General features: G+C 40.1%; 2 protein-coding genes across 2 annotated transcripts in view; both read right to left on the reverse strand.

Annotated features, from left to right (window-relative positions):
• Positions 1-3,029, reverse strand: part of GIF (gastric intrinsic factor) — a 13,220-nt gene extending 10,191 nt beyond the window's left edge. Inside the window, exons 1-4 of the mRNA XM_006762515.2 lie at positions 2,932-3,029; positions 2,106-2,282; positions 1,021-1,134; positions 458-598 (exon numbers count right to left, since the gene is read on the reverse strand). Coding sequence (XP_006762578.1) covers positions 458-598; positions 1,021-1,134; positions 2,106-2,282; positions 2,932-3,010 — 511 coding nt within the window. The 5' untranslated portion in view covers positions 3,011-3,029. The remainder of the gene's footprint in view (positions 1-457; positions 599-1,020; positions 1,135-2,105; positions 2,283-2,931) is intronic.
• Positions 3,030-7,164: 4,135 nt separating this feature from the next.
• TCN1 (transcobalamin 1) lies at positions 7,165-19,230 on the reverse strand. Its single transcript, XM_006762520.2, has 9 exons — positions 19,129-19,230; positions 17,166-17,345; positions 16,184-16,321; positions 15,178-15,333; positions 13,548-13,723; positions 11,075-11,264; positions 9,901-10,084; positions 7,974-8,092; positions 7,165-7,802 (listed from the first exon to the last, which is right to left on the reverse strand). The coding sequence occupies exons 1-9, from the start codon at positions 19,205-19,207 to the stop codon at positions 7,741-7,743; spliced, it is 1,284 nt and encodes a 427-aa protein (XP_006762583.1). The 5' UTR covers positions 19,208-19,230; the 3' UTR covers positions 7,165-7,740.
• Positions 19,231-26,789: the final 7,559 nt, after the last annotated feature.

The following is a 26,789-nucleotide window of genomic DNA, read 5'->3' on the forward strand; positions in this document are numbered from 1 at the left end:
GTTCCACTGTGTCCTTGAAGGGGAGCACGGTGGGCTTAGGGTTCAGAAAGTAGCTGTTTAATAGACAGAGCATATTTGGATTTCTAAGGAGAAGCATTGAGAAGAATAGAATGTGGAAGCATCACTAGTGATAAAAGAGAGGGTTCAGGCTAGAACTGAGTCTAGAAGATGTAGATTTAATAATTTGCCTGGGAACAAATCTGACCTAGGTGACATGTTTCTTGCTCCCAACGGAGATTCTGTAACTGTCAGACATTTCAAGTGTTATCTAGGTTTTACCATCTACCTTTCATTTATTCCTTAATTCACATGTCCAACAAATATTTGTTAAATACTCCCCTCTACAGACATTTTCATGATCCCCAGCTCCTCCCCCTCCTACTTGCCCTCTAGCCCCACCATTCAGTGCCCTCAATGTTCCCAGCTCAGAGCAGTTTGAACGTGGCGACCAACTCACCTACATTGAAGGGAGAGGAATTGGCCTGCAGGGTCTTGGCAAAACGGGCTGCTATTGGTAAGGTTGTCTCAGGGTTCTTCTGGCACAGTGCCAAGATCGCCAGACTGGGCCCATAGAAGCTTGAAGCCTCAGCGTTGGGGCCTTGGGAGAGGATAGAGGGCCTACATAAGACTAACATTCACCACAACGAGGACATTTGTGAGATAAGAAATGCCAAACCTTTTAAATAGACATTGCTAGAAAACCTGTGCAAAAAGAAAGATACCTTATTGGCTAAAGATCCCATCTATATTTCTCTGGCATGAGAATGGAATGAAAAGGGTTGGTGCTGTCTTCTGCCAGGTGATGGCATGGTAAGGCTGTGGCCCTGGGCTACTGGTCTTTTCTGGTTCATTTTGGATTGGAAGTGAGTAACTCATCTATGGAATTAGCAGAGGGAACCTGAGTGGAGATACCTTGTCTCTTTCCTAACTTCCCACTCTCCTACCTGTTTATTTCTAGGTGTAAAATTCTCAGGAAGGACCATTTGCCTCACCCTCCTGTCCCTTCCGACGAGGTCTTACTTGAAGGTTCCCAGGTCTCCATTTGTCTCTGTAGAGTGGACACTTTATTCCCAGGGTCCCGGCAGGAGGAGGTGAGGGCCATGATGGTGAGTGCAAGCTGACCAACGGTCATATCTGCACAGCAGAGAACAAAATAGTTAAAGGTATTTTCAGGCAAGAGAAAGCAACAGGGGCCAGAGCTAAACTCTCTACTTCTTTCCAGATCATTTTGAATTTTAAAATAATGTGATTTTTTTAATGTGTCTTAATTCTTAAAGAAAGAAGTACTGAAAAAATACTTAAGGAACATTTAATCCAGTGGCCTCTATGTGACTTGAGAACTCCACCAAGAATCCACGGTGTTTGTTTAGAAAAGCAGCAAGAACTCCCATACAAATTCACATATGAAAATTTATAGTTGCAAAATAATTTTTTAAAATACATTTTTCTTGATTTTAGAGAGGAAAGTAAAGGGAGAGATAGATAGAAATATCAATGATGAGAGAGAATCATTGATCAGCTGCCTCCTGCACTCCCCACACTGGGTATCGAGCCCACAATCTGGTCATGTGCCCTGACTGGGAATCAAGCTGTGACTCCCTGATTCATAGGTCAATGCTCAACCACTGAGGCACACTGGCCAGGTGAAAAATAATTTTAACTTTATTTTTTAACTTGAGATTCAAGGCAACTCCTGTGAGGGAGCAGAACAGAGATTTGATGATTATTATCCTTGTTGTGATTGCTATTAGTGTTACTGTTATTAGAATCATCTGAATTTTGCAAATGAGGAGAATGAGCTTAAGTAGGATAGAGAGACTGTTCAAGGTCAGAGTTAATAAGTGGCCGCTCCAGAACTGGAAGCCCGCTGTTTTTCCATCTAGTCTAGAGCTCCTTTTGCGTTAGTGCACTTCTCTATGAATGTCCTAACTTCATACACAGATCTTTCCATGTGTTTTCCAGATATGTTGGGAAAGGTGTTTGGGAGATTTAGATACATTCAGAGACCACCACATTGGGGTTGGGGATTGGGAGTTGGGATCTGAGGTGGTGAACAGTGTGCAGGATTCAGGGAGCATGTGAATGGAGAGGCTTGGACTTCTCACCAGCTGTGTCAGTGGCCATGAGCTGGTGAGTCAGGAGCTTCTGGGCCTCCAGGTTGTAGGGTCCAGCCAGGTTCATGGCAATCAGGACGCTGGGGTTGGGGTAGGTTGAGTGGGTCACAGAGTTCTCCATAAGCACTTGCATACTGTTAACCAAGGGCTGCTGTGCTGGGGGAACAGCTGAGAAGAGACAAGCCATTTACAAAACCCCTCACCCTTTTCCCCTCTTCCTTGTTCCCTCGGTCTTTTAGGAGAAGACAGGATTAGCATTTCAATCATCAGTGATGCTTCTCAGGGCTGATTACTAAAGAGAAATGGAGAAAATATTGAGATTTTTCTTCAGAAGCCAATTAGTCTCTACATCTTGTCAAATACTTTTTCTTTTTAAAGAAAGTGATTTCTCATTTAACAACTTCAAGCAATATGTCTTGTGGACAGTTCATATTATTTCCAGCACATTCCCCCCAAATCACTGTTTTCCTTGCATCCATTTTTTCCCCTCATTCTGTAATAACAAATTAAAGATTTGAGATATGACTCAGTGGGTACCCAAAAGGGATCTAGTAGAGGTACCTGGTAAGAAAGGCTCACTGGGTGTGGCTTTGTACCATCATTTCTGAAACAGTATTTTAATCTCTCTTTATATGAAATGCATAGTATTAAGTCAGGAAAGATGAATCACACATGCCCACCATGGCTCACCATTTTGGAGCTCCTATAGTGATTGCTTTTTTCACCACTTTCTTATCAGCAAACCTGTGCCTGAGGTTTCCGCCTGTCCCCTGGGTATCTGCTTCCCTGACATCCTCAGGAAACACACCATACTTACAGCATGAGCTTCGGGTCTGGGTGCTGGTCCCAGCCGTAGCCCAGAGAAGGTTCAGGAGGTAAAAGGTAAACCAGGCCATCCCTCTCTCTCCTGTTCTGTCCACGTCTCCAGTTAAAAAATCCCAGTATTATTAAGAGGAGTATTCCTCTACTTTCTCTTATATAGGCTCCTCTTAATGGAAAGTCTGCCCTCCACCCCCATCCCAGTCACTCCTAACAACCTCTGCTGACCTCTCTCCCCCCGCATAGAACTAATGTCCTTATGCTTATCTAAGTTTACCTACTACAGACCTTCCAAGGTGTCCGAAGGTGACTTCTAGGTAGCACAGTCATATGAGAAACTTGGGCTGCGTGTGTAATGAAGGCAATGACAAAGTGCCCTTTAGCCAAATTCTGGGTCTTTACACTGGGAGTATGGCTCAAGACTGAGATAAATGAGACTTCCTCCCAGGGTTACTCCCTGTCAGACCACCTGTGTCTTAACTGCAGCCACTTCATTGAGGTGTGTGTGGTTCCTAACACAACACCTCACTTCATGGTTTGAGGTATGTGCTTTACCATATGCCCTTTGAGGCTCTCAGGAAAAGATCTGCCAGGTGAAGTCTGGCTTTATGTAATCAATGAAGTTGACATGACCTGGACTCCGGCCTAGGCTCTTTGAAGTTGTTTGACTTTAGGCAGGCAAAGGACCTGCTTCCCAGAAATTTTGTTTGACTTCTCTTTCCTTATCTGGAGATGAAAGTATTTTTTCAGATATTATCTTTTAAAGTAAGTAATTAGAAAATGTAAGATCCATGCACTATATTAAGTGTTAAGGATATACAGGTGTGGGCAAAAGAACTCTGTGCCAAAGTGTGCTTGGATATAGCAAGTAGACTACAAATATTCTCATGGAGGCTCCCTCACTTCTTTCATGTCTCTGCTCAGAGGTCAGCTTTTAGTGAGGTTTCCCCAGACCACTGTATATAAGACATGCTCACCCAACGACCCTCACTGTGCACCTTACCTGTATCACTTCTCACTATGTGTGCAGTTTATTTATTGTCTGTCGCCTTCCAACTAGAGTGTCTGCTCCAAGAGGCTTTGTCTATTTTGTCCATAGCTCTGTCCCCAGCATTTGAGATACTACCTAGCTCATAGTAGGTACCACTTGAATATCTTTAGAATGAGTGAATTAGTGAACAAATATAAGACAGGTTATAAATCATATTTTTCATTTTCAGGGAATGTTAGTGGTTTTTGTGACGTGAGAGCACAGGGCACATGTTGGGGTGTGCTAGAAAGCTTCTAGCATGGCTCCATGTTCCCAGCTCCTGGTATATGCCCTTGCATAACCCCGTTCTCTAGAGTGTGGGCTGGCCTTGTCTCTAATGAATATAATACAGCAAAAGTAATGGAATGAGGTTCCAAAAGACCAACTTCCTTCTAGCTTGCAGTCTCTCTCTGGCTCTTCTCATTTTTTGCTCTGATGAAGCCATCTGTCATATTGTAAGCTGTCTTGGGGAAAAACCATGTGTTGAAAACTGAGAGAAGCTTCTAGCCAACAGCCAGGGAGGGAGGGATCCTATCAATGACCATGCAATTTTTATTTATTGGCTCAAGCATCAAGTCTCATGTTATGTCACTCTGCTTCCTAATGTTATTAGCTGGAAAGCAGAACCTTCCCCAGTCAAGCTTTGAGATGAAGGAGGCACCAGGCGGCATCTTGACTTCAGCCTTGTGAGAGACCCTGAGCCAGAGGACCCAGTTAAGTCTTCCCTTGGATTTCTGATTCACAGAAACTGTGCGATAAGAAATGTTGTTGTTTTAAGCCATTGAGTTTTAGGGTAATTTTTAATGCAGCAATATATAATTGATATATGGCCTATGTGGGAGATGAGACCAGAAAGATAGTTTGGCCCTGCATGGTGGAGGGCCTTGTGTGCCATGTGAGGGAATATAGACAGAATAATAGCCACTCTAGATGTCCATATCCTAATCCCTGGAACCGGTGAAGGTGCTGGGTTACCCGGTAAAGGGAATTAAGGTTGCACATGGAATTAAGGTTGCTAATAAACTGACTTTAAGATAGGAAGATTATCTGGGATTATCTGAGTGGGCCCAAAGTAGTCAGAGCAGTTCTTATGAGTGGAAGAGTGAGGCAGGAGAATTAGAGTCAGAGACGGTGATGTGATGATGGAAACAGAGTGTTGACTTTGAAGGTGGAGGGAATGTGAGCCTAGGAATGCAGGCATCTTCCCAAACCTGGAAAGGCAAGGAAATAGATTCTCCCCTAGAAACTCTAGAAGAATATAGCTCTTTCAAAACTTTGATTTCAGACCAGCGAGATCCATTTCAGATTTCTGACTCCAGGACTGTATGATAATAAATTTGTCTTGTTTTAAGCCAATAAATTTTTGTGGTAATTAGTTACAGCAGCAATAAGAATCTAATACAGAAATAGGAACCCAGCGTATTGCTGATCTTGGGTTCCAGAGCCTGTGCATGACCATCCTGAGAGAATCCACACACCCTGGTGTTCCCACTCTTTAAACATACACTTCCTTATAAATTACCTCTATGGCCATGGTTACTGCAGATTGATTATGACATAGTTGCTTCACTTAGCAAATAACTTGCAGACAGGAAACCATAGACCATACATTACTTCACTACACAGTATGTTTTGACAGTTCTTGGTTAATTATCGATTGGGCTTATTTATTTATTTGCTTTTTTCCTGTGCCTAATTTCCTAGTATCAAAGCACCCAGACTCCCTCTCTGGACATTTTAAAGGTTTATTTGAGTTGATTATTCTTTGCTGTGGCAGCAGATGGAAGTTTGTCCCTTCAGACAATATGTAGGTTTTATAATAGTCCCAAGACTTAGGTGCTTCTGAGAATGTAAGTGAGGCCAGAGCGAGGTTTCACCAAGTTCATATTAGTGGACTGGTAAGGGAATGTGATTTCATTAACCATCTGGATATCTCTGAGATTAAAGGAGTTTCTACCATATGGCAGTGTTACTACCTTCTATTTAGAGACCACTGGCTGGAGAAACTCAGCTCTCTTTGTTCAAAATGAATGCTAATAACATTAGGAAGTATAATGTGAGACTTGATGCTTGAGCCAATTGGAATAATTAAATAAGAATTATAAAGGAAATGACTTTTTAATGCTGAGAGAGAGAGAGAGAGAGAGAGAGTGTTAGGGATCTCAAAGGGACATCCAGTATTCCAACCTTGTTATATTGAGAGTCAATTTCATTGGTCAATTATAGGGTCAGTACTTTCTGTTATTTTGACATATTCATGTCTATGTTTTTTGCTTAAGCTTCTCTGTTTTTCCTTATGGGCAAAATAGAGCATATGTTTTGGTTTTCCCAGGATAGTCTCAGTTCTTAATCTGTTTTTTCAAATGTAATTATTAATAGTGTTCACTGTCACTCTTTATAGTGTCATGGCTCGATAATAAACTGTATGGTCACACATTTTATTATGGGCAGTAATGCCAATTCTAACATTTTGCAAACCTGCCACCTTAAACCATTATACTTCAATTTCCCATTGGCTATATAGTCTACAAACAGATCTGACAGCTGCTGCCCCATGCTAACAGCACCAAACCAGTGACCTCTGGGTTCATGGTTCAATGCTCAGTTACTGAGCCACACTGGCTGGGTACTATGATTAAACTTTTTTAAAAAAATATATATTTTATTGATTTTTGTACAGAGAGGAAGGGAGAGAGACAGTGAGCCAGAAACATCGATGAGAGAGAAACATCGATCAGCTGCCTCCTGCACATCCCCCACTGGGGATGTGCCCGCAACCAAGGCACATGCCCCTGACCGGAATCGAACCCGGGACCCCTCAGTCCGCAGGCTGACGCTCTATCCACTGAGCCAAACCGGCTTCGGCTCAACTTTTTTTTTTAAAAAATGAGTTCTGCTGAAATGAACATCAGAGGTGATTTTTTGGGCACATCTCTTTAAAAAAAAATTTTTTTTTTTTATTGATTTCAGAGAGGAAGGGAGAGGGAGACAGAAACACTAATGATAAGAGAGAATCATTGATCGGCTGCCTCCTGCATGCATTACACTGGGGATCAAGCCACAACCCGGGCATATGCCCTGGCTGGGAATCAAATAATGAACTCCTGGTTCATAGGTCCATGTTCAACCACTGAGCCATGCCAGCCAGGCTGCATGTTTCTTTTGATGACATGAATATCACATGATTTTTATGAGTAGAAAAGGAAAGTAAATGTGGAGGGGATGATATTTTTCCTTAAACTTTATGTATTGACTTTTTATGTATAAACCTCAAACTTCCATTCTGAGAAGAGCAACATTTTCCTTATTAACCCAGTGCCCGTGTGAGGTCCATTTATCCTCTTGGTTCTTTCCTTGCAATTGGGCCTTTAAGAGCTTGGTCTCCCTACAGGTGTCTAGTTGATCTCATTGCTTGTGGCTGCAACAGTAGACCTAGATAGAACCTTATTTCCATTCTCCCCAGTGGCCCAAGGTCACCCAGATAGTTATCAGGGGGACCTTGAGTAGAACTCAGCTTTTTAGACATGGTTTAATCTTTCACTTCACTTCTTCCTGAGGTGGTCTTCTCTCTAATAATAATCTCCCTTTAAAATAAAATGATTAGAACATACTATTTTTGTATACTTGTTGATATTTATTGAACATGCAAAGAGAGAAAGGGAGGTATTTTAAGCTCCTATTGTGGTTGAGATAAATAAAAAGAAAGGCATGAGGCCAATATCCACATGGAATTCCACTGCAAAAGAATTAGATCCAGCAGAGGAAGGTTTGAGTTGATTAGTATTTGCTCCAGCGAACCTCCAAATTTTCTCCATTATGGACAACATAACTTCCAACTCCTGGAAGGAAGAAGAAAGAGAAGTGGGTCAAATGATTTGACCATCAAATCACTAAATAATGGATATCACTCTCCCAATTCCATGCCACATTTCCCAGAGAAGCTTACACCCTCACATATGAACAGTCTGGGCCTTTTCACTTTGTAGGGCTTTTGGCATACTCTCCCTTACCTTGGCTCACTGGTTTGCCTTCACTCAGAAGTTGCCAGTAGGTTCTGTCATTATGGTTCTCCTCCAAGCCCTGAACAGAGATGATGTAAGGGCCCCACGAGCTCTCCACATATTTGAAACTATAGGGGCAATGAATAGGTTACAGGAACTTAGAATTTTTAAAAAGTATAGTTTTATTGATTTCAGAGAGGGAGAGAGAGATAGAAACATCAGTGATGAGAGGGAATCATTGATTGGCTGCTGCCTGCATGCCCCCTACTGGGGATTGGGCCCACAACCCGGGCATGTGCCCTTGACAGGTATTGAACCCAGGATCCTTCAGTTTGCAGGCTGACACTCTGTCCACTGAGCCAAACCAGTTTAGCTTAGAATTTTCAAAGGCAATTGTACGTGGACATTTTTCAAACTTTAATGTCCTAAGAATCACTTGAAGATGTTACCTCCAACATGCTTATTTCCTGGCCCTACCTGCAGATATTTTGATTCTGTAGGTCTGGGCTGAGACCAGGAATCTTCACATTTCATAAACTAAGTGATTTTGATACAGGCAGTTCCAGTCCATGCTAAATTACGGAAATGATGCCCATGTTCTTGTCCTTCCCTCCCACCATAGGAGACACGTTGAAGACAACTTCTACCCTAAGATAGTCACTGTCAAAGTTACTAAAACAGTAGACAAAAGTGTCAACCTGATATCTTAGAGGCACCATAAGTCCTAAGTTAGTAGGTTTTCTCTTCAGAAAGAGAAACAGGGAAGAATAATTTAATATTTCATGATTGTTTATTAGAACTTCTATCATTTGCAACACCATGGATGGACCTGGAGAGCATTATGCTAAGCAAAATAAGTCAATCAGAGAAACATAAATATCACATGATCTCACTCATTTGTGGAATATAATGAACAACATAAACGGATGAATAAAAACAGATCCAGAGACAGAGAAGCATCAATCAGACCATCAATCCTCAGAGGGATATAAAACAAACAAACAGACAAACAAACAAAACAACCTCAGAGGGAAGGCAAGGGAGGGTGGGGGGGAGGGGGAGAGATCAACCAAAGGACTTGTATGCATGCACATAAGCCTAACCAATGGACAAAGACACTAGGGGTGTGAGGGCATGGGTGGGAGTGGAGTGGGGGGATAAGGACACATATATAATACCTTAATCAATATAGAAAAAAAAAAATGACATGGTCAATATATGTTTCACATTTTTTAGTCATATTTCTGGGAGCACTTGCAAGGAGCCTTTATCATTATGTGTGTATATATATGTAAATATATATATATATATATATATATATTTTTCATATATATATTATATTCTTTGTAACATCTTACATCATGTTATTAAACATAATAAACAATTGTCAATTAGGTTTAAGAAACCAAGTAAACCACAGTTTTCAGAGACAAAGTCAATATCTTAATTTTAATATTTGACCTCTCTAGGCCAGGGAACCTTTATCTAGGAGTCCATGAAATCTGATGAAAGGGGTAAGGCATAGAGAGGCTTCCAGGCATTTATGAAACCTCTGATTTAATGATGTTTTATGTGTATGTTCATTTTTCTGCAATGAGCATCCTACTCAAAGGGGTCAGTGACTAAAAATAGTTAAGAACCACTGTTCTGGACACAAAATGCCTGCCTTAAGAAGTTATATTTATTGAAGGAGTTTTACTGATAGAAGTGAGGTTCCTGGGACTTATTCATCCACTAGGTGAACATTAATTTAATGCCTAATATGTATTAGAAGATGAAAGGTCTCACCTCTTTCATCTGCCATGAGATGTAGAAGGTCAGTAAAGGTGCTGATTAAGATGTGTTTTAACTGTTCATTGTATTTATGTGCAGATGTATTTTTTTACTCTTTCAAAATCACACTAAATCCCTTAACCTGAGGTTATGTGCAACATACCGAAATGCAGTCGGATTCATTTTCTGAGCTTCCTCCATCACATCCAGGAAGACAGAACCCTTTGGCACGGAGACTTGGATGGAAAATGTTTCATTGATTTGCACAGTGTAGTTGACTGAGATCCATGTGGATGAAATGGTAGGTTCCACAGGTATTGGCTCATGAGTAGAGATGTTAAGGTGACCTGACAGAGACAGGAAAGCAGAAAAGAGTTATTATTCAAGACAATAAAAATAATGTTAGAGTTTGCACACCTATCCAACTTCTATCCACAAACTCCTTTATGCAGGGGGGATTTGCTACAGGAGCAAGTGGCGTCAGTCAAGGGGCAGAGTTCTCATGTGATGAAAGCAGAAATGAAAACCAGATGCTCACCAGCTTGTGCGTGCTCATGCTCAGCTTGACTCCCAGCTATTTAAACATTTCAGTTGCCCCATCCCCTATTTCTAATGGAGACTCCTGAGTTTTACCTTTGGTACAGCATGCAATAATGCTTCATTTTTTGCCCTTTTATTTCTTAACATTTATTAAAAAATCGTGCACCAAGAACTGTACTAGTCATTTTATGTGAACTGTTTCATTCAATCCTTACAAAAACCTACATTAGATACTATTATCATTTGCATTTCTTACATTTAGAAAATTGAAACTTAGAGGTTAGACATTTTGTCCAAGTTCCCTAAACCTGTCAGTGTCTGAACCAGGAGTGAATGCGATAGAAGAATAAGTTTCTTTATCTTTTTGCAAAATCAATGATGCACACTGGAATTTCTTTCAATATTGCCATATTCCTTCCACACAGATGTCTTATTTCCCTGAGGTTTCACTTACTGTGCACAATGGAAAGTCAGAGATGCCATACTTTGTTTAGGATGGGAATGATTCTCAGAACATCTCCAGCCAATCAGAAAAATACTTTTGGAGATAGACACCTTTTAATCATGTCTACCTTGTTTATTAGTGTTTCAACCAAGAATGACACCTACCACCTTGTTAAGAACAAATCCTCAGATGGGCATAATCTCTGATGACATATTAAGGACTGAGTTCTGTGTGAAAACTATGATGCTTTAGAGATTTATTTGGTCACTTTTGGTCCCTAAGGACATCTAAATCTCATGTGCTTTGGGTATTATGCTGAAAGGCAAAAACAGTTTACTCTTTAGTTCTTTACCTGGACCACTGGCACAAGAAGAGACATTGTTAACATCCAAGTAGGTTTTTCCCATCAAGGCAGGTAAGATCTGGGCTGCAGCAATTGGCATATGGAATGCTCCCTGAGAAATTTCCTTGAGCACCGTGTCCAGAGTTTGTTGACAATTCCATTCATTTTTTTTATAATAGTTTGGTGAGACAAAGAGAGCCTAATGAGAGAGAGAGAGAGAGAGAGAGAGAGAGAGAGAGAGAGAGAATGACTTTAAATACGGGAAAGCTTACATGGAATACAGTAAATATTCATTTGACATTGACTATATAGGAGGTGCTTTAGACACATTCCCTGCCTTCAAGAAGCTCATCAACTATTGTGGGTGGGGAGGTGGTGATTTGCTTAATAATCCAAACTGTAATAGCACCAATGAGAATAGACTTTCTCTACCATATTCACTCTTGTGTCCCAAACACTGGAACAATATCTGTCATATAAGAGGCACTCAACACATATTGTTAACAAACTGTTGTTAAGGAGCCCCTGAGATGAATGCTCTAAGAGAAGCATTGAGTGGCAGTCTCTCAAAAGAGGGAGAGCTCTAAACATTTAGTGGGGTTGAGGAAAAGGCTTGGTGGAGAAGGTGGTACTTGAGGTAGTCCTTATGATATGATAGCATTTTAGTAGGTGACATGAGGAGGGGAACCCTGTACCCAGAGAGAACAGCATGACTGAAGGTGCTAGAGTAGCAGTGGCTAGGCAGTGGTTCTCAACCTTCCTAATGCCACAACCCTTTAATACAGTTCCTCATGTTGTGGTGACCCCCAACCATAAAATTATTTTCGTTGCTACTTCATAACTGTAATTTTGCTACTGTTATGAATCATAATGTAAATATCTGATATGCAGGATAGGGCATGGCCTGATGGTGATGAGAGTGTCTGCATTTTAACAAAATCCCTGGAGGATTTCCCCTGGTCTGGGAGGACTGGTATGTGGAAAACACTCAGGGACATTGTGGAAGAACAGTCTAGACAAGGAGATTGGGGCCAGATTGGTAGACCCTTGAATTTTAGGATGAGGTGTCCAACATTATTTGCTCAACAGTGGGAAGCCTAATAGTTTTTTGAACAGAAACTATCTGGGCAGTAGATGTAAATGGATTGAAGGAGCAGAATTATGGAGTAAGAAAAGTTAGGAAGGAATTAGAATGAGAAAGACAAGAAGTAAATGGCTTGGACTTGAAGATTTTGCTCTGTAGGTTCTGAGGGAAGAGCAGTCCACCTTTTCCGCCTTTTCTTGAAGATTCTTAAAGTTAACAAGTAGTCAACAAGCATTTATGGGATAATAAAGGAAACAAAACCGATCATATTATATCTCCACTGAAGAGCTGTCTTGCAGGCAGGAAACTCTTGATCCTGCTGTGAATTAATATCACCTGTAGAGCTTTTAAACCAGACCAAGGCCCATGATCCACCCTAAATTTCTGTATTAACTGGCTGGTGTGGGGATGAAAGATGAGTATTTTCTAAAAGCTCCTGATTCAAAATGTGAGCTTGAATGGGAAGCCACTGTTTTATTTTAAATTTAAACTTAGCAAGGCAGACAACATGGATAGTAACAACAATATAACCTTATGATTGGACCCCTGCCTACAACCAGCCTCATATTGTAATTTTTCCTAAGGACCCTATCCTGACCATGCTAAACACCTGGATCTTCCTAAAACGTGTAATGTTCTTGATGCTTTTGGTCTTTGTCTTGCTATCCTCTGTCGCTTTGAAGGTTCTCTCACCCTGAGTCAGCATGGCAAACTTCTAAAGACTCTGAATTTTTTTTCTGTAAGTCTTCTTTGATGTCTTCTTGGAGTTGAGTACATCAGTGCAGGAATAAAGTCTCAGACTTCAAGGAACATATACAGGAGAGTGTAGGTACTGAGGGTGAGTTTTGAAACCAACTGTTTAGGTTTCATCCCCATCTGCATCACTTTCTAGCTTTGTAATATCAGGCAAGTTACTGACTGGTACTCCATATCTCACGCTCCTATTCTAGGAAATGAAAGTAATGATTCTTTCCTCATTGGGTTGTTGTGTGCATCAGTGAGTTAATGTCAATAAATACCAGCTGCTGTTCCTGCCACTGCCACTTCTACAACAATATCAAACTTGGGAGTTAAGACAAAAACTCAAAACAATGGCATATGGTAAAGTGTGAAATTGCATGTTATAGAACAAGATAGGTTGTAGTTGTAGTAGACTCTAGAATTTCTTAAAGAAATTGTAACCAAGAAAAGCTTCATAGAAGCATTGGATATGGAAAGGTAAAGATTGAAGGTAAGGAGAATACATTTCAGGCAGGGAGGAGAATCATATGAGTAGAATCAAAGGTAATATAGGAAACAGATGGATAATAAGATCTTAGAAGGCCAAAAAGAAAGAATGAAGTTATTGCTTTCCTCCGTGACTCCCTTCCCTATTTCCTGTGTTAGCCTTTGACTTACCTGCATAGCTTCTCCTGTACTATATGTATTCCCAATGAGACCATTTCTTTTTTTCTCAGACAGAATCTTTTTCACCAGTGACTCTATATGATGATTGATTTCCTGTAAATCCTCTCCATTGTTTTGGATGCTCCTCTTCACACAGGTCAGGGCCAGGACAGCCATTGCACCAGTATCTGTCAGGAAACCAAATATTGGTGATAGGGTGACCAACCATGCCAGTTTGCCTTGGACTGATGGGTTTCCTGGTATGTGGTACTTTCAGTGCTAAAAAAAGTACAATCTGGGTAAACTGGGATGGTTGTTCATGCTAGTTGGTGGTGGGAGAGGATTTCAAGAGATAGCAATCATCCCTTCAACACTAATCACTCCAATATTTTTTTAAAAAAATATATTTTATTGGTTTTTTATACCAAGAGGAAGGGAGAGGGATAGAGAGTTAGAAACATCAATCAGCTGCCTCCTGCACACCTCCCACTAGGGATATGCCTGCAACCAAGGTACATGCCCTTGACCGGAATCGAACCTGGGACCCTTCAGCCTGCAGGCCAATGCTCCATTCACTGAGCCAAACCAGTCAGGGCATCACTCCAATATTTTAAGATTCCTTCCTTATGTTGCGTAGCCATGTACCTTGTACCCAATAACTCACATCTTGGTCATAGAAACACATGAATTTGTAGGTGCATACTTATGAACAGTCTTCCACTTTTACATCTTGTTTTTTGTTTTCATTTTTTCATCTTTCAGCCATATTTTCAAAGGAATTGAGAAAACAAAGGATGACAAACCAAACAAAATATATCTTTGTAATATTTCAAGGTTTCCATTAGACTGATTAGTAAATAACACTTAAGAGAATCGTTTTTTAATAAACCTCCTTTAGGTGGAGGATGAGATTGAAAGGAGGGAAAATAAGGTTTGTTTTCTTTTTTCCTGGCTTGATTCTTAGTTCCCCCCTAGGTGGTGGCCTCCCTTTTTCAAAGGAAAAGGAGTATAAGAAATCTCATGTTTTCCTTACTATCCAGAGATATGGAATGCTTTTCTTTGAGCTGCTTTGAGGAAGATTAGCTTTTGTGTATCTGAATCTGTAGGGCCTGAGCATCAATACTAGCTGTCTAGAGGTGACTTTTTTTGGATGGGTAAGCTGACCCAGTGGAAAATTTCCGGTAATTCCCCATTGTGAATACACATTTTATTGAGCAAAATATTGGGCCTTGTTACTTGCAGAGGTTGTGTGTTCCAATAAACTGGAAAAAGAGGCAGGGATTAAGATAAGTGGATTCTACTATATTCCCTTTTTCTAACACTTATGATTTCTAAAATGTGAAGATTCTCCTATTCTATCCTAATTTTAAAGATGGGAAAATTAAAGTTGTGTTAATGTCCATTGGTTCTATAACTCAAGAGCTGGGATAGGATCCATGTTTTTCTACTATACTACACATCTAGAAAAAGACTTAACTGCCTCCCAGTTTCCATTCTTCTAAAAAAAGAAAACTCCCTTCTGAGGAGACTAGGGTAGATGAAATAGAAAAAGAATCTAAGTATTTACTGGTAGAAAAACTCTAAAGGCAAAACCTACTAATAACTGTGTCCTCTCTAAAGGGAATTGAGTTTAATGACTCACCTACTGAGAACTGACCACCAAAATAAAAGTTCTTATTTGCAGGAGTGAAGTAATTTTTAACTTCGGTGATTGAGTAGCTCCCATTGAACAGACACAAGGTCAGCACGTCCAGGCTGAGCTGGTAGTAGTTAGTCAGCGGATTGCCATCATGTACTCCTGGCAGAGAGAAAAGAAATACCTCACACATGGAAGTGGTACTGGGATGATACATTTGAAGTCTATTCCTATTTACTTTATTCCCATTTCTTTACACTGAATGAAAGATGAGTAATATAAAAGGAGAACCACACATAGAATCAGGAAACTTGAGAAATTTAAAGGCTCTAAGAGCCACCAAATGAAAATCCTTACATTTGATCACTGAGGAGACCCAGCATTAAAAGTATTAAAATACTATCCTGATATTCAGGTGGTTACAAAGCTAGGACATAGATTTCCCACCACCAAGCCTCTTGCATGTTCAATAGTAATGAGCTGAAGCTGTAAGAAGTTGAGGCCATCTCAAAGAAGGATGGGATTGGAGGGATTTATTGAATAATAGGATATTGGATAGGAGTTAAAATAAAAGCAATGCACCTTACTGGAAGCCATCATGGTCAACCTATTGTTTCCAGTGATGAAGTACTATTGGCCATCTTTACCTCCCATATTGGTATTGTATGCTTAAGTAATCATGATACAGTGTCTTGTATTGCTGTTATTTCTGGTGTGATTCATTATTTCTCTAAAAGTCAAGCTTGTATAGAATAGAGAACTGTATTGTGTGTATGTGTATGTGTGTGTGTGTGTGCATATGCTTGATGTAGGGTCAGTGTTCAGTTGAACATATTTGAAAAGACAATTTAAGATGCATGTAGAAAGGGAAGAAGGGAAGGTGATCTACAAAGATAGAGTGAGATGAATGGAATGAAGAGGAGAAGGAAGAGTGGAAGGATACTTCATACAGTTCTGAATCAGTAGAGAAGAAGACAAGGTTGTCCAGGGTCTCTAAACACTTGATTCTCACCCATATTTTCAATTTCTTCTTGGAATTTCTCTTCTAGTTGGCTGACCAGATGCAAATATATAACACTTTCATGAGAGTTCTGACATGCTCTCAAAGCCAGTATAACTAAGGCAAGCTCTCCTGAGGTTAAATCTGATCCTGAAAAGAAAATTATTCAATTTTAACAAGGTATACACTTCTGATATTTTTGGCCTCCTGTCTTCCTTGTGACTTAAGTTTCCTGTCACTTCTTTCTTATGTTCCACTCTAAACTAATATTTTACTGTTCTCATGTTTATCTCCAAAGCATAACTTTTGCTAGCTGTACTGTAAAAATGTAAGCTAGATGAAATCATGGAATCTTATAATCCTTATAAAAATAAAAAAGAAAAAATAGATAAATAATGAAATCTGGGATCTTCTCTCTTTGTGGGTGTCATCTTGCCAGGATAGTAATAATTAACTTTTATATTTTGCCTTATAGAGTATAAAAACACTTGGGATTTTCATAATTTTTGCAATAAGAGATAGGTAGGGATAGCTTCATTTCCCCCTTATGTATTTAACATAAGAAAGCTGAGGCTCTGTATTGATATGACAGGTACAAGGTGGAGCTTGGACTGAAACCAAGGACACATGTCTCTTGTTCTATGGTTGCCTCTCTATGGTCAGCTTTCTTAGTTGTGGTCCACACCCCATCTGTGTGTGAACTCAGCTAGTTTGTAGTACAGTATTAATGGTTAAGACTCCATCATTTATTTTGTTTTTCCTGTGATCTCTTAAAAAAATGGTTTTCAAAAGCCAAAGTAGTAAGTGGCTCTTGACTAAGTGGCAGGGGGATTGATATTTTGAGGCACCTTTCTGTCACCTCACGTTTTATGCTGCTGGGTGGATGTAGCAGGGATACTTTGGACACACAATTTCTAGGACTCACTGGAGATAATCTTTATAGATAGGGAACTGTTATTCTAAACCATCCAGAGAATATACTAGTAGTACTCACTCTTCTTTTCCACACTGTCGCTGACTTCTTGTAACACTTGTTGTTCTAAGTTTTGGTCTTGGATCCCAACAAGTTTGAGGGATAACAGGACATTAGCAGCTTGGATTCCTCTGGCATATTTTGAATGGATCATTGTGTTTAGTAGAGGGTTTAAACGGGAGTGGTTTTCTTTGCTTACCTCTGTGGCAGGGGAGGGAGGAAATAAGAAACACATAGAAAATATTAAAGCTCAGAATGGGAAACCCTCCAGATTTAGCCAACAACCTGTCCAAATCCTAAGCAAAAGGATGGAGGGAGTCACATTATACTGTGGAAGGAAAAAGAGAATTCAGAATCCCTAAGAACTAGAGGAGAACAGGAAAAGTTAGTTACCATTTCTAAATATGCTTTGATAATAATCCCAAGAAAATCCTACCCATTTCCAGATTATCATGGGTTAGTGTGATAGTGAGAAGAATATGAGCCCTGGATCCAGACAGACTGTGGCTGGATTATATGCTCCTTAATTTATGACTGTGGGTAAGATATGCAACTTTCCTGACCTTCAGTTTCTTTGTTTTAACAACGACTTCATGTATATTGGACAATAAATCAATAAATTGTAAAATATTGTGCAAATTGTTACTTTTAGCTTAGCTGGAGCTTCTATCCCTATACTTAGAGAATCCAGGCTGTGATTTTTCTCTGCTCACCTTTCTTCATTTTAAATAGAAATCAAGAAGATCTGAATTCAGTGATCATAGAAAGGGTCATGGTTTGCCACAGATACAATTGGATAATTGTGAGTTATCTCTGACATTCTGTGGAAGCATCTAATTTAGCAGATTTTCTGGCTTTGAAACAGACTTCTTAGTTCCTGGTCAATAACTCCAACCAGCTTCCTTGACCAACAATTCCAACCAGCTTCTTTGACCACTAAAGTAAATTATTTTGTACAATGTATTGAATTTCAAAGCCTCCATAGAGACCCCCTATTCTTAGGATACCATAAAGAAAATGACAGGCCAGAAAATAAAATTAGAGTTGGCCTAGTCTTTGTTTTAGTTTGTGTGAATACAAGTCTTTCTGTTGTGGTGTTGATCTCTTCTTGTACTAGTAGGTAGAAAGTACCATGAAGATGTAGCCACAGTTGGCACAATATAGTCATCTTTGGACTGATTTGAAGTTTAATTCCAGGGTAAAGACTTACATGCAGAAATCATGCATCTGAGAGCTACACCAGACTTTAATAAATCACCTGCTTCAACACCCTTTCCTTATTAACCTCCATTTATGAATGAAGCTAAAAAAATCAGAAATATTGGATCATTCAGCTACTAAGGGGTCAGACTAGACCTAAACCCAGTTTTTATTTCTCCTTACTAATTTTTTTAATAGAACCACATAGTCACTGGTGTCTATATCCAAAGGAAAGATGATGGGGGTTGTACTCATGTCCTGTAGGAAAAAGTTGAAGGGAAGGGAATTTGTAGCATGAAATAGCTAAACTCAATAATGACAAGAGAACAGTTTTCATTATTTAAAAGAGATTATTAATATTACGTTTTTCTGTGTAGTCACAAAAGGTTAACCCAAAGCCCATGGGCTGAACTTTGGAAAAATAGATTGTATCTCAAAATCGAAGGTGACTTTTCATGATCTTGAAAATTTTGGGGGGTCATGAATTTCCCACCGTTGAAAATGAACAGAAATAGTCAGCAACTTGGTAACTTCACTGTGGTAGAGAGGATCTGAACATAGAAAGAATAGTTAGGCAAGTTAACATTGAATCTCTGATCCCTCATAACAATAGTTGTGGAACTTTCCTTACCATCTCTGGCCACCCTTTACATTACTCATAGAGTCCAACCACATATAAAACTGAGATAGGATCTTTTTTTCAGATAACTCTCTACAAAGTTTCCTGTCAGTAGCTGTCAGGAGACTATCATAGTAGAGTAATTTTAGATCAAAGGATACTCACCACAGATGGTGCATAGTTGGCTTGGAATAAGAGAAAACAATAAGAGCCCAACTAGGGGCAGCTGGTGTGATTCTCTCATCTTTCCAGCAGTATATTGGAATGGTGAGGACTTTGCTGCCTATTTATTGAATGACAGACAGAAAAGAATGAAAGCTCCTCCTTCAGCTTGCCCGCAGCCTCTTTTACTCAAGCAAATATTGAGCAATTCAGATAGGTGTGGTGAAGTGTATTTTTCCAAGTAATATCACAAACCAGGAAGAAGACTTAAAAGGTGTGGCCAGGGAGAATGAGGTAATAATTTGTCTTTGTTTTCTATCCCAAACCTTCAAGGTTCACATTTCTTACTTGCCTTCAGCCCAATGGGAATAAATTAGGTGAGTGACTATTTTCAGTAATATTTCCCTCTTTTCTATTCTGCTTTTGTTATGTTTTTTTTAAGAGACCTTATTTTTGATGGGGCTAGGGCTTACAACACATAAAAATGGAAGCAGAAGTTCTAAGTTCTAAGTTTCAAATTGGACAGACAGCATAGGGGATTGGTTTTTGACCTATGATTTTCTCTTAAGATAGATGCCCTGAGAATTTCCAGGTCAGAAGGATAACCACAGAGATGCACATCAAATGTGGATTTTTGCCATGCCAGGTAAGATGCTATGTGCTACATGTGAGAACTGTTGTTTATCAGTCTTCTAAGAACTAATAGTGAATACTATCAGTTTAGCTTTAAAATGTTTGCTCTGGGTCAGCAAGATGGTGGAGTAGGAAGTCATCTGCTCATATCACCCCACAGAAACAGTAACTGATCCATGGATAAAAGTTCCTGTGTGGGAACTTCATGTTCCAGGTAAGAGGTTGCGAAACCCCAATGGAGCTTCTGAGGAGGGCTGTATTGAGAAGGCACACCACTGTAAACAGACTTGCATTCATACAAGCTAAAGCACAGAATCAGAAAACTATTATTTTTCTTCCTGGATTATATCCTGTTATATCCTGAGAAGGCAGGTTCACTGACCACGGTCCTGGCTAAAGACCCAGAAAAATAGCCTTATGTAAGTCCCTTAACCTCTGTGTAGGTAATAATAGCTCTTCTCTGTTAAGATTTTGTGAGAATTCTATGAGTTACCACAAGGGTGCTTTGAATAGTACCTAGTACTCATAGGTAGCACATACTAGTAATTCTCAACTTTTATCGTCTCAATAACCATCAACTCATATCTACCTGTAGTCTGCTTGTCAAGCCTGATACCCGACTCCCACAATCACTGGTCTAATCAGTCCCCAGTGTCAAACATTCTACCTTATGGGGCCAGTCAGCTTCTCTCTGCATTTACTGACATTACTCTGGTCTAAATTACCATAATTTCTGCACCTCCATAATAACTTCCAATTTTTTGTCTTAGCCACTTGTACCCTCCTCCTCCAATTTTTTGTCTTAGCCACTTGTACCCTCCTCCAAGTCATTTTTCTTTTAAAAAATATTTTTATTGATTTCAGAGAGGAAGGAAGAGGGAGATAGAAACATCAATGATGAGAGAGAATCATTGATCAGCTGCCTCCTGCACACCCCACACTACAGATCGAGCCCACAACCCAGGCATGTGCCCTGATTGAGAATTGAACCATGATCTCCTGGATCATAGGTGGACGCTCAACCACTGAGCCAGGCTAGTCCAGCCAAGTCATTTTTCATTTAACTTCTAGAGCAGCATTTCCCAAACTTGATTGATATGTAGACCCCACCTAAAGAAAAGAAATTCTCAAGAAATACAGTTTGACCCAGAGTGCCCTAGACTTTGTATTTGGGAAAAAGTCAGTTTTGAATATTTTAAAAACTTGCAAGAGAGATATTTGATTGTCCTGGTAATATCTTAAGTTATTTAAAACCTCATAGCATTGAAAATATATCTGTGACTCTGTAGGCTCTGAGCATTGTTGCACACCTCCAGTGATCGCCCAAAGCATAATTCTGATTCTTTGCTTCCAGGTTAAAACCTTGAAGGCTTCCATTGCACTTTGAATAAAACTCCATATATTTTAAATGTGATCTCTAAAAACATGTATCTTCTGACCCTTGCCTGTCTCTCCAGCATTTATTTCACTATCTTCTGTTATGTTCCAACTCACTTTTTTTTTTTAGTTCTTCTATTGTGCCAAGTTCCTCCCTGCCTCAGGCTTATTTGCATGTGTGGTTTTCCTCTCTTGAATGCTGGCTTTCAGGTGGTGCTGCTTCCTGTTCCCTCCAATGGCTTACCCTTCAGCATAATACCACTTATTTAAGGATACTCTCTCTGCACTTCCCAGACCTGGTTATGTCCCCCTGTTATCTACTCTCTTGGTATTCTGTACTTTCCTTTGTAGCACTTCTAAAAATTGCAATTAGTTACTTGCAGAATTATTTCTTAACTGTGTTTGTTTGATGTGTGTCTCCCTGCCAGACATGAGTTTCTCAAAGGTAAGGGGTTAATATCCAAAATATATAAGGAACTCATGCAGCGTAACAAAATGAAGACAAACATTCCAATTAAAAGATGGGCAAAGGACCTAAATAGATACTTCTCTGAAGTAGACATACAGTTCACCAAGAGACATGCTCTGTCACTAATCATCAGAGAGATGAAAATTAAAAAGACAATGAGCTATTACCACATACCTGTCAGAAAGGCTACCATCAACAAATGGCAAGTGTTGGTGAGGATGTGGAGAAAAGGGAACCCTAGTACAATGCTGGTGGGAATGCAGACTGGTGCAGTCATTATGGAAAACAGTATGGAGTTTCCTAAAACAATTAAATATGGAACTACCAGTTGACCCAGTGATTCCACTTCAAGAAATATATCCTAAGAAACCTGAAACACCAATCAGAAAGAATATATGCACCCCTATGTTCATAGCAGCACAATTTACAATAGCTAAGACTTGGAAACAGCCTAAGTTCCCATCAGCAGACGAGTGGATAAAAAAACTATGGTACATTTACACAATGGAATACTATGCTGCTGTAAAAAGAAGGAATTCTTACCCTTTGCAATAGCATGGATAGACCTGGAGAGCGTTATGTTGAGAGAGGGATAGAGAGTTAGAAACATCAATGAGAGAGAAACATTGATCAGCTGCCTCCTGCACACTCCCCACTGGGGATGTGCCTGCAACCAAGGTACATGCCCTTGACCGGAATCGAACCTGGGACCCTTGAGTCCGCAGGCCGACGCTATCCACTGAGCCAAACCGGTCAGGGCTAAAAATAAATTAAAAAAAGGCAAAGCTAAAGGTAAGTCTTTCTTGTTCACTGTTGTATCTCCTACGGTACCATGCAAAATACTTATAACATAAGCGGTTGTCAAATGTTTGCTTAAAGGAACCGCCCCAGATTCAGAGCCAAATTACAAATTGATAACGCATATATTTTTAAATAACACGCACGTATTGGTAGATAATCTCATTGGAATAAATATTAGAAGTTTATTCAGGTGCAAACTAGAAAAGTAAGCAATTGAGTTGGCTTCCATCAGGATTGAGAGAATTCAAGATTTGAGCATCTGGGGTTTGGAGTCAAGGTCATTCAAGTATTAAGTATGTTAGAGTCGTCTAGTCCACATTTTAAAAAATCTAATCAAGCAGATCTACTTGGAGATAATCTACACTCTTTTTCTTTTACCTCTCCTTGCTGATAAGCAAGATTTATGTAATTTTGGTTATTTGCTTGACTTACTGAAGGTGAATGTTGAGGAATGAGCCAAGCACCAAAATATCTAGTAAAACTCAAGCTTTCTACGCTTATCAGTAGAGCAAGACAAGGTCCTAATGGCTCCCAAGTTACTCTGAGCTGAGCACAAATGGCCTCAGTTCTGCTCCTGCATTGCATGTATGGGAACTGGAATAAGGGTTTGAGTGGAGGCACGTATACCATATATCTATGTAAAAGTTATAAATCAATTGAAGACACTGTTAAATAAGATCTGTTCTGCCCTCCTGTTTTGACAAACCAACTTTTATTATAATGAGATAGAAAGACAGATTTTCATTTAGAATTATTATTTTTTAAAATTTATTTTTATTGATTTCAGAGAGAGAGAGAAAAAACATCAATGATGAGAATCATTGATTAGCTGCCTCCTGCAAGCCTTACACTGGGGATTAAGCCTGCAACCCAGGCATGTGCCCTGACCAGGAATCGAACCATGGCCTCCTGGTTCTAGATCAACGTTCAAACACTGAGCCACTCTGGCCGGGCCTCATTTAGAATTCTTAGGGCCTGGAACATTTCCATGTGATAAGTGCCATCATCCATCTCCACTATATTGCACTTCCCCATGCAAGGCCCATAGCCCACTTTCTCCTCTCTTTTCAACCTTATTCTGACCTCTCTTGTAAGGACCTCCACACATAGAGTGCCTATGTGTGGTCACTAAAGATGACACATCCAAGCTCTGTTCATATTTCTTTTTTAATATATATATTTTAATTAATTAATTAATTAATTAATTTTTCTTTCTTTATTGATTAAGATATTACATGTGTCCTTATCCCCTTATTCCCCATTATCGTCCCACCTTCCCCCACCTTCCCTCTGAGGTTTGACGGTCTTATCGATGCTTCTCTGTCTTTGGATCTGTTTTTGTTCATCAATTTATGTTGTTCATTATATTCCACAAATGAGTGAGGTCATGTGATATTTATCTTTCAAGGAGAATTTTCTTTAATAATTAAGGGAAGAAGAGCATATAGGATTTTTCATCTATAGTTGCCTTTCATTAAATTTCTATTTGCTATTTTAAGTGCTTTATATGTAGTATCTTCTTTAATCCTCATAATAACCCTTTGATTGAGAACTATAATTATCAGTATTTTACATAGGAAGAAACTAAGGCTGAAAAATTACCACTGCCTCCCCGCTCATGCTCTCACCCCCCTGGTGTCTGTGTCCATTGGTTATACTTATATGCATGCATACAAGTCCTTTGGTTGATCTCTTCCCCTTACCTGCACCCTCTCCTACCTTTCCTCTGAGGTTTGAGCATCTCATTGATGCTTCCCTGTCTCTGGATCTGTTTTTCTTCATCAGTTTATGTTGTTCATTATATTCCACAAATGACATTTATTGAGGTCATGTGATATTTATCTTTCTCTGACTGACTTATTTCATCAGCATAATGATCTCCAGGGCAATCCATGCTGTTGCAAATGGTACGAGTTTCTTTCTTTTTTATAGCAGCATAGTATTTCATTGTGTAGCTGTACCACAGTTTTTTAATCCACTCATCTGCTGATGGGCACTTAGGCTGTTTCCAAATCTTAGCTATGGTAAATTGTGCTCCTATGAACATAGGAGTACATATATCCTTTCTGATTGTTTCTAGTTTCTTGGGATATATTCAGAGAAGTGGGATTACTGCGTCAATGGGAGTTCCATTTTTAGTTTTTTGAGGAAACTCCATAGTGTTCTCCACAGTGGCCGCATCAGTCTGCATTTCCACCAAGAGTGCACGAGGGTTCCTTTTTCTCTGCATCCTTGCCAGCACTTGTCATTTGCAAGCAACTACCCTTTGGCTACCCACTGTAAGGTACACAGATCTGGGAGGGCAGGCTCAGGGAAATGGCTTGTGCAGTCTTTAGATGTGAGCTCAGGGTTGTTTGGGCAGGGAATTCTGGGGGCTTGTTCTCTTGGTCCAACATTTCTTTTTCTCAAGTGAAGGGCACGGTGGAGAAGGCCATAGTGAGAAGCCCTCTAAAGCCTGTATCCCCGAGTAGAAGCCCTTCCTTTCCATGTCAGAGGTATGAAATGGCAGGGTGGCAACTGATTGAGCCCATCTTGTTTTCCTGTTATAATATGTGAATGTCTAGAAAAGGCTAAAACTGGGAGAGAGGAGGGAAATGCTTTAATTAATATTGAGTGAAAGTTATTTCCCCCCTCCTCATGGAAAGCCTTTGTTCAGACTGCTGATCCTGGAAACTGTCCCAACATCATGCTAGTTGGACTGGTCTCTCTTCTTTTAGGTCATTACAGAGCCTCAAAAGACCATGACTACCAGCACAAATATTTTACAGTGTCTATATCATGTAGATATTGGAAACACTAAGAGAATTCATGAAGCGAAGTAAGATTTGGGTTCACTTTTTATTCCTCATTAGATTCATTCAAGATGACATTTATTGAGTAGCCTCTAGGCACATCTGATTTCTTATTTAAAATTATGATTGTACACTTCAAGTAAAAGGACACAGAGGATTTCTAACGTGGGTGATTTTTTAAAAGGTTCTACTATAAAACAGATGAAAGGGAAGTGAAAATAATTGAAGGAGAATTGGAGGCCTGCCTTGCTTCCTCCACCATCAACAGTCCTGAGGACCTCTGCTCAAGGTTTCTCAAAATGGGAGCCTCCACGAATCACCTGGGGCAGTTGTTACAAATGCATATACCTGGGCCCTGTCCCTCTAGGTCTGACTCTGGAAATTTATTTTATTTTTATTTTTTAAAATATATATTATTGATTTTTTACAAAGAGGAAAGGAGAGGGATAGAGAGTTAGAAACATTGATGAGAGAGAAACATCGATCAGCTACAGGGCCCGAGGGACAGTCGAGAGCACGTTCCCCTAGCTTTTCCATGTTTTGAAACAATGACCAATAGTGAAATGGGACCCAGAAAAGGCTTCGGGAAAGTATGTTTAACACGCTACCCCGATAAGCGCGTACGCGGAGGCCTTTCCCACGGGGCCGCCAGCCCTGCACCGTGTCCGTCCTTCCTCCGCGCCCCGTGGCTCAGCACTCATCCTCGGAAACTATCGGGAATCTTTACAGGACTGGAGTAGCAGGACAGCTTTTTGGTTTTTGGTTTTTAAATACGTTTTATTGATTTTTACAGAGGGAGAGGGAGAGGGATGGAGAGTTAGAAACATCGATGAGAGAGAAACATTGATTCAGCTGTCTCCTGCACACTCCCTACTGGGTATATGCCTGCAACCAAGGTACATGCCCTTGACTGGAATCGAACCCGGGACCCTTCAGTCCACAGACCGACGCTCTATCCACAGAGCCAAACCGGCTAGGGCAGACTCTGGAAACTTATAAGAAATTGACAAGAAATTTGACAACAAATTGCAGTGATTCATACGTACTCTAAAACTTCCAGCTACAACACATCCCACTGGACTGGAGTGGGGCTAAAACATCCTTACTTTTAAATAGCACTCCAGATGATGTTGATAATCATTCTGAAGTCTGGAAGCCATTGAACAGGGTGCTCTCTAAAGCAGTGGTTCTCAACCTTGGCTGCGTATCTGAGTCAGAGATTCTCAGAGTGTGGTTCTGACCCAGTAGCATCAGGTTCACCTGGGAACTTTCAGAAATGCAAGTTCTCAGGCTCCATACGAGCCCCGAATAAGCATCTTCAGGACACAGCTCAGCAACCCATGTTTCAACAAGCCCGGCAGGTGATTCTGATGCCTCTCAAGTTCAAAAACCACAGGCTGAAATACAGTGGGGCCTTGACTTACGAGTTTAATTCGTTCTGTGATGGAGCTCATAACTCAAATTACTTATATGTCAAATCAATTGTGAACGAGTGAGACTCGTGATCCTGGGCTGATGTGGCATTCACTGTGACGTTCGTCGAGCCAACTAGCGGTGGGGTATCTGAAGCTGGCTCGTAACCCGAATTTTAG

This window comes from Myotis davidii, unplaced genomic scaffold (genome assembly GCF_000327345.1).
Source record: "Myotis davidii unplaced genomic scaffold, ASM32734v1 scaffold818, whole genome shotgun sequence".
In the NCBI taxonomy this organism is placed as follows: Eukaryota; Metazoa; Chordata; class Mammalia; order Chiroptera; family Vespertilionidae; genus Myotis; species Myotis davidii.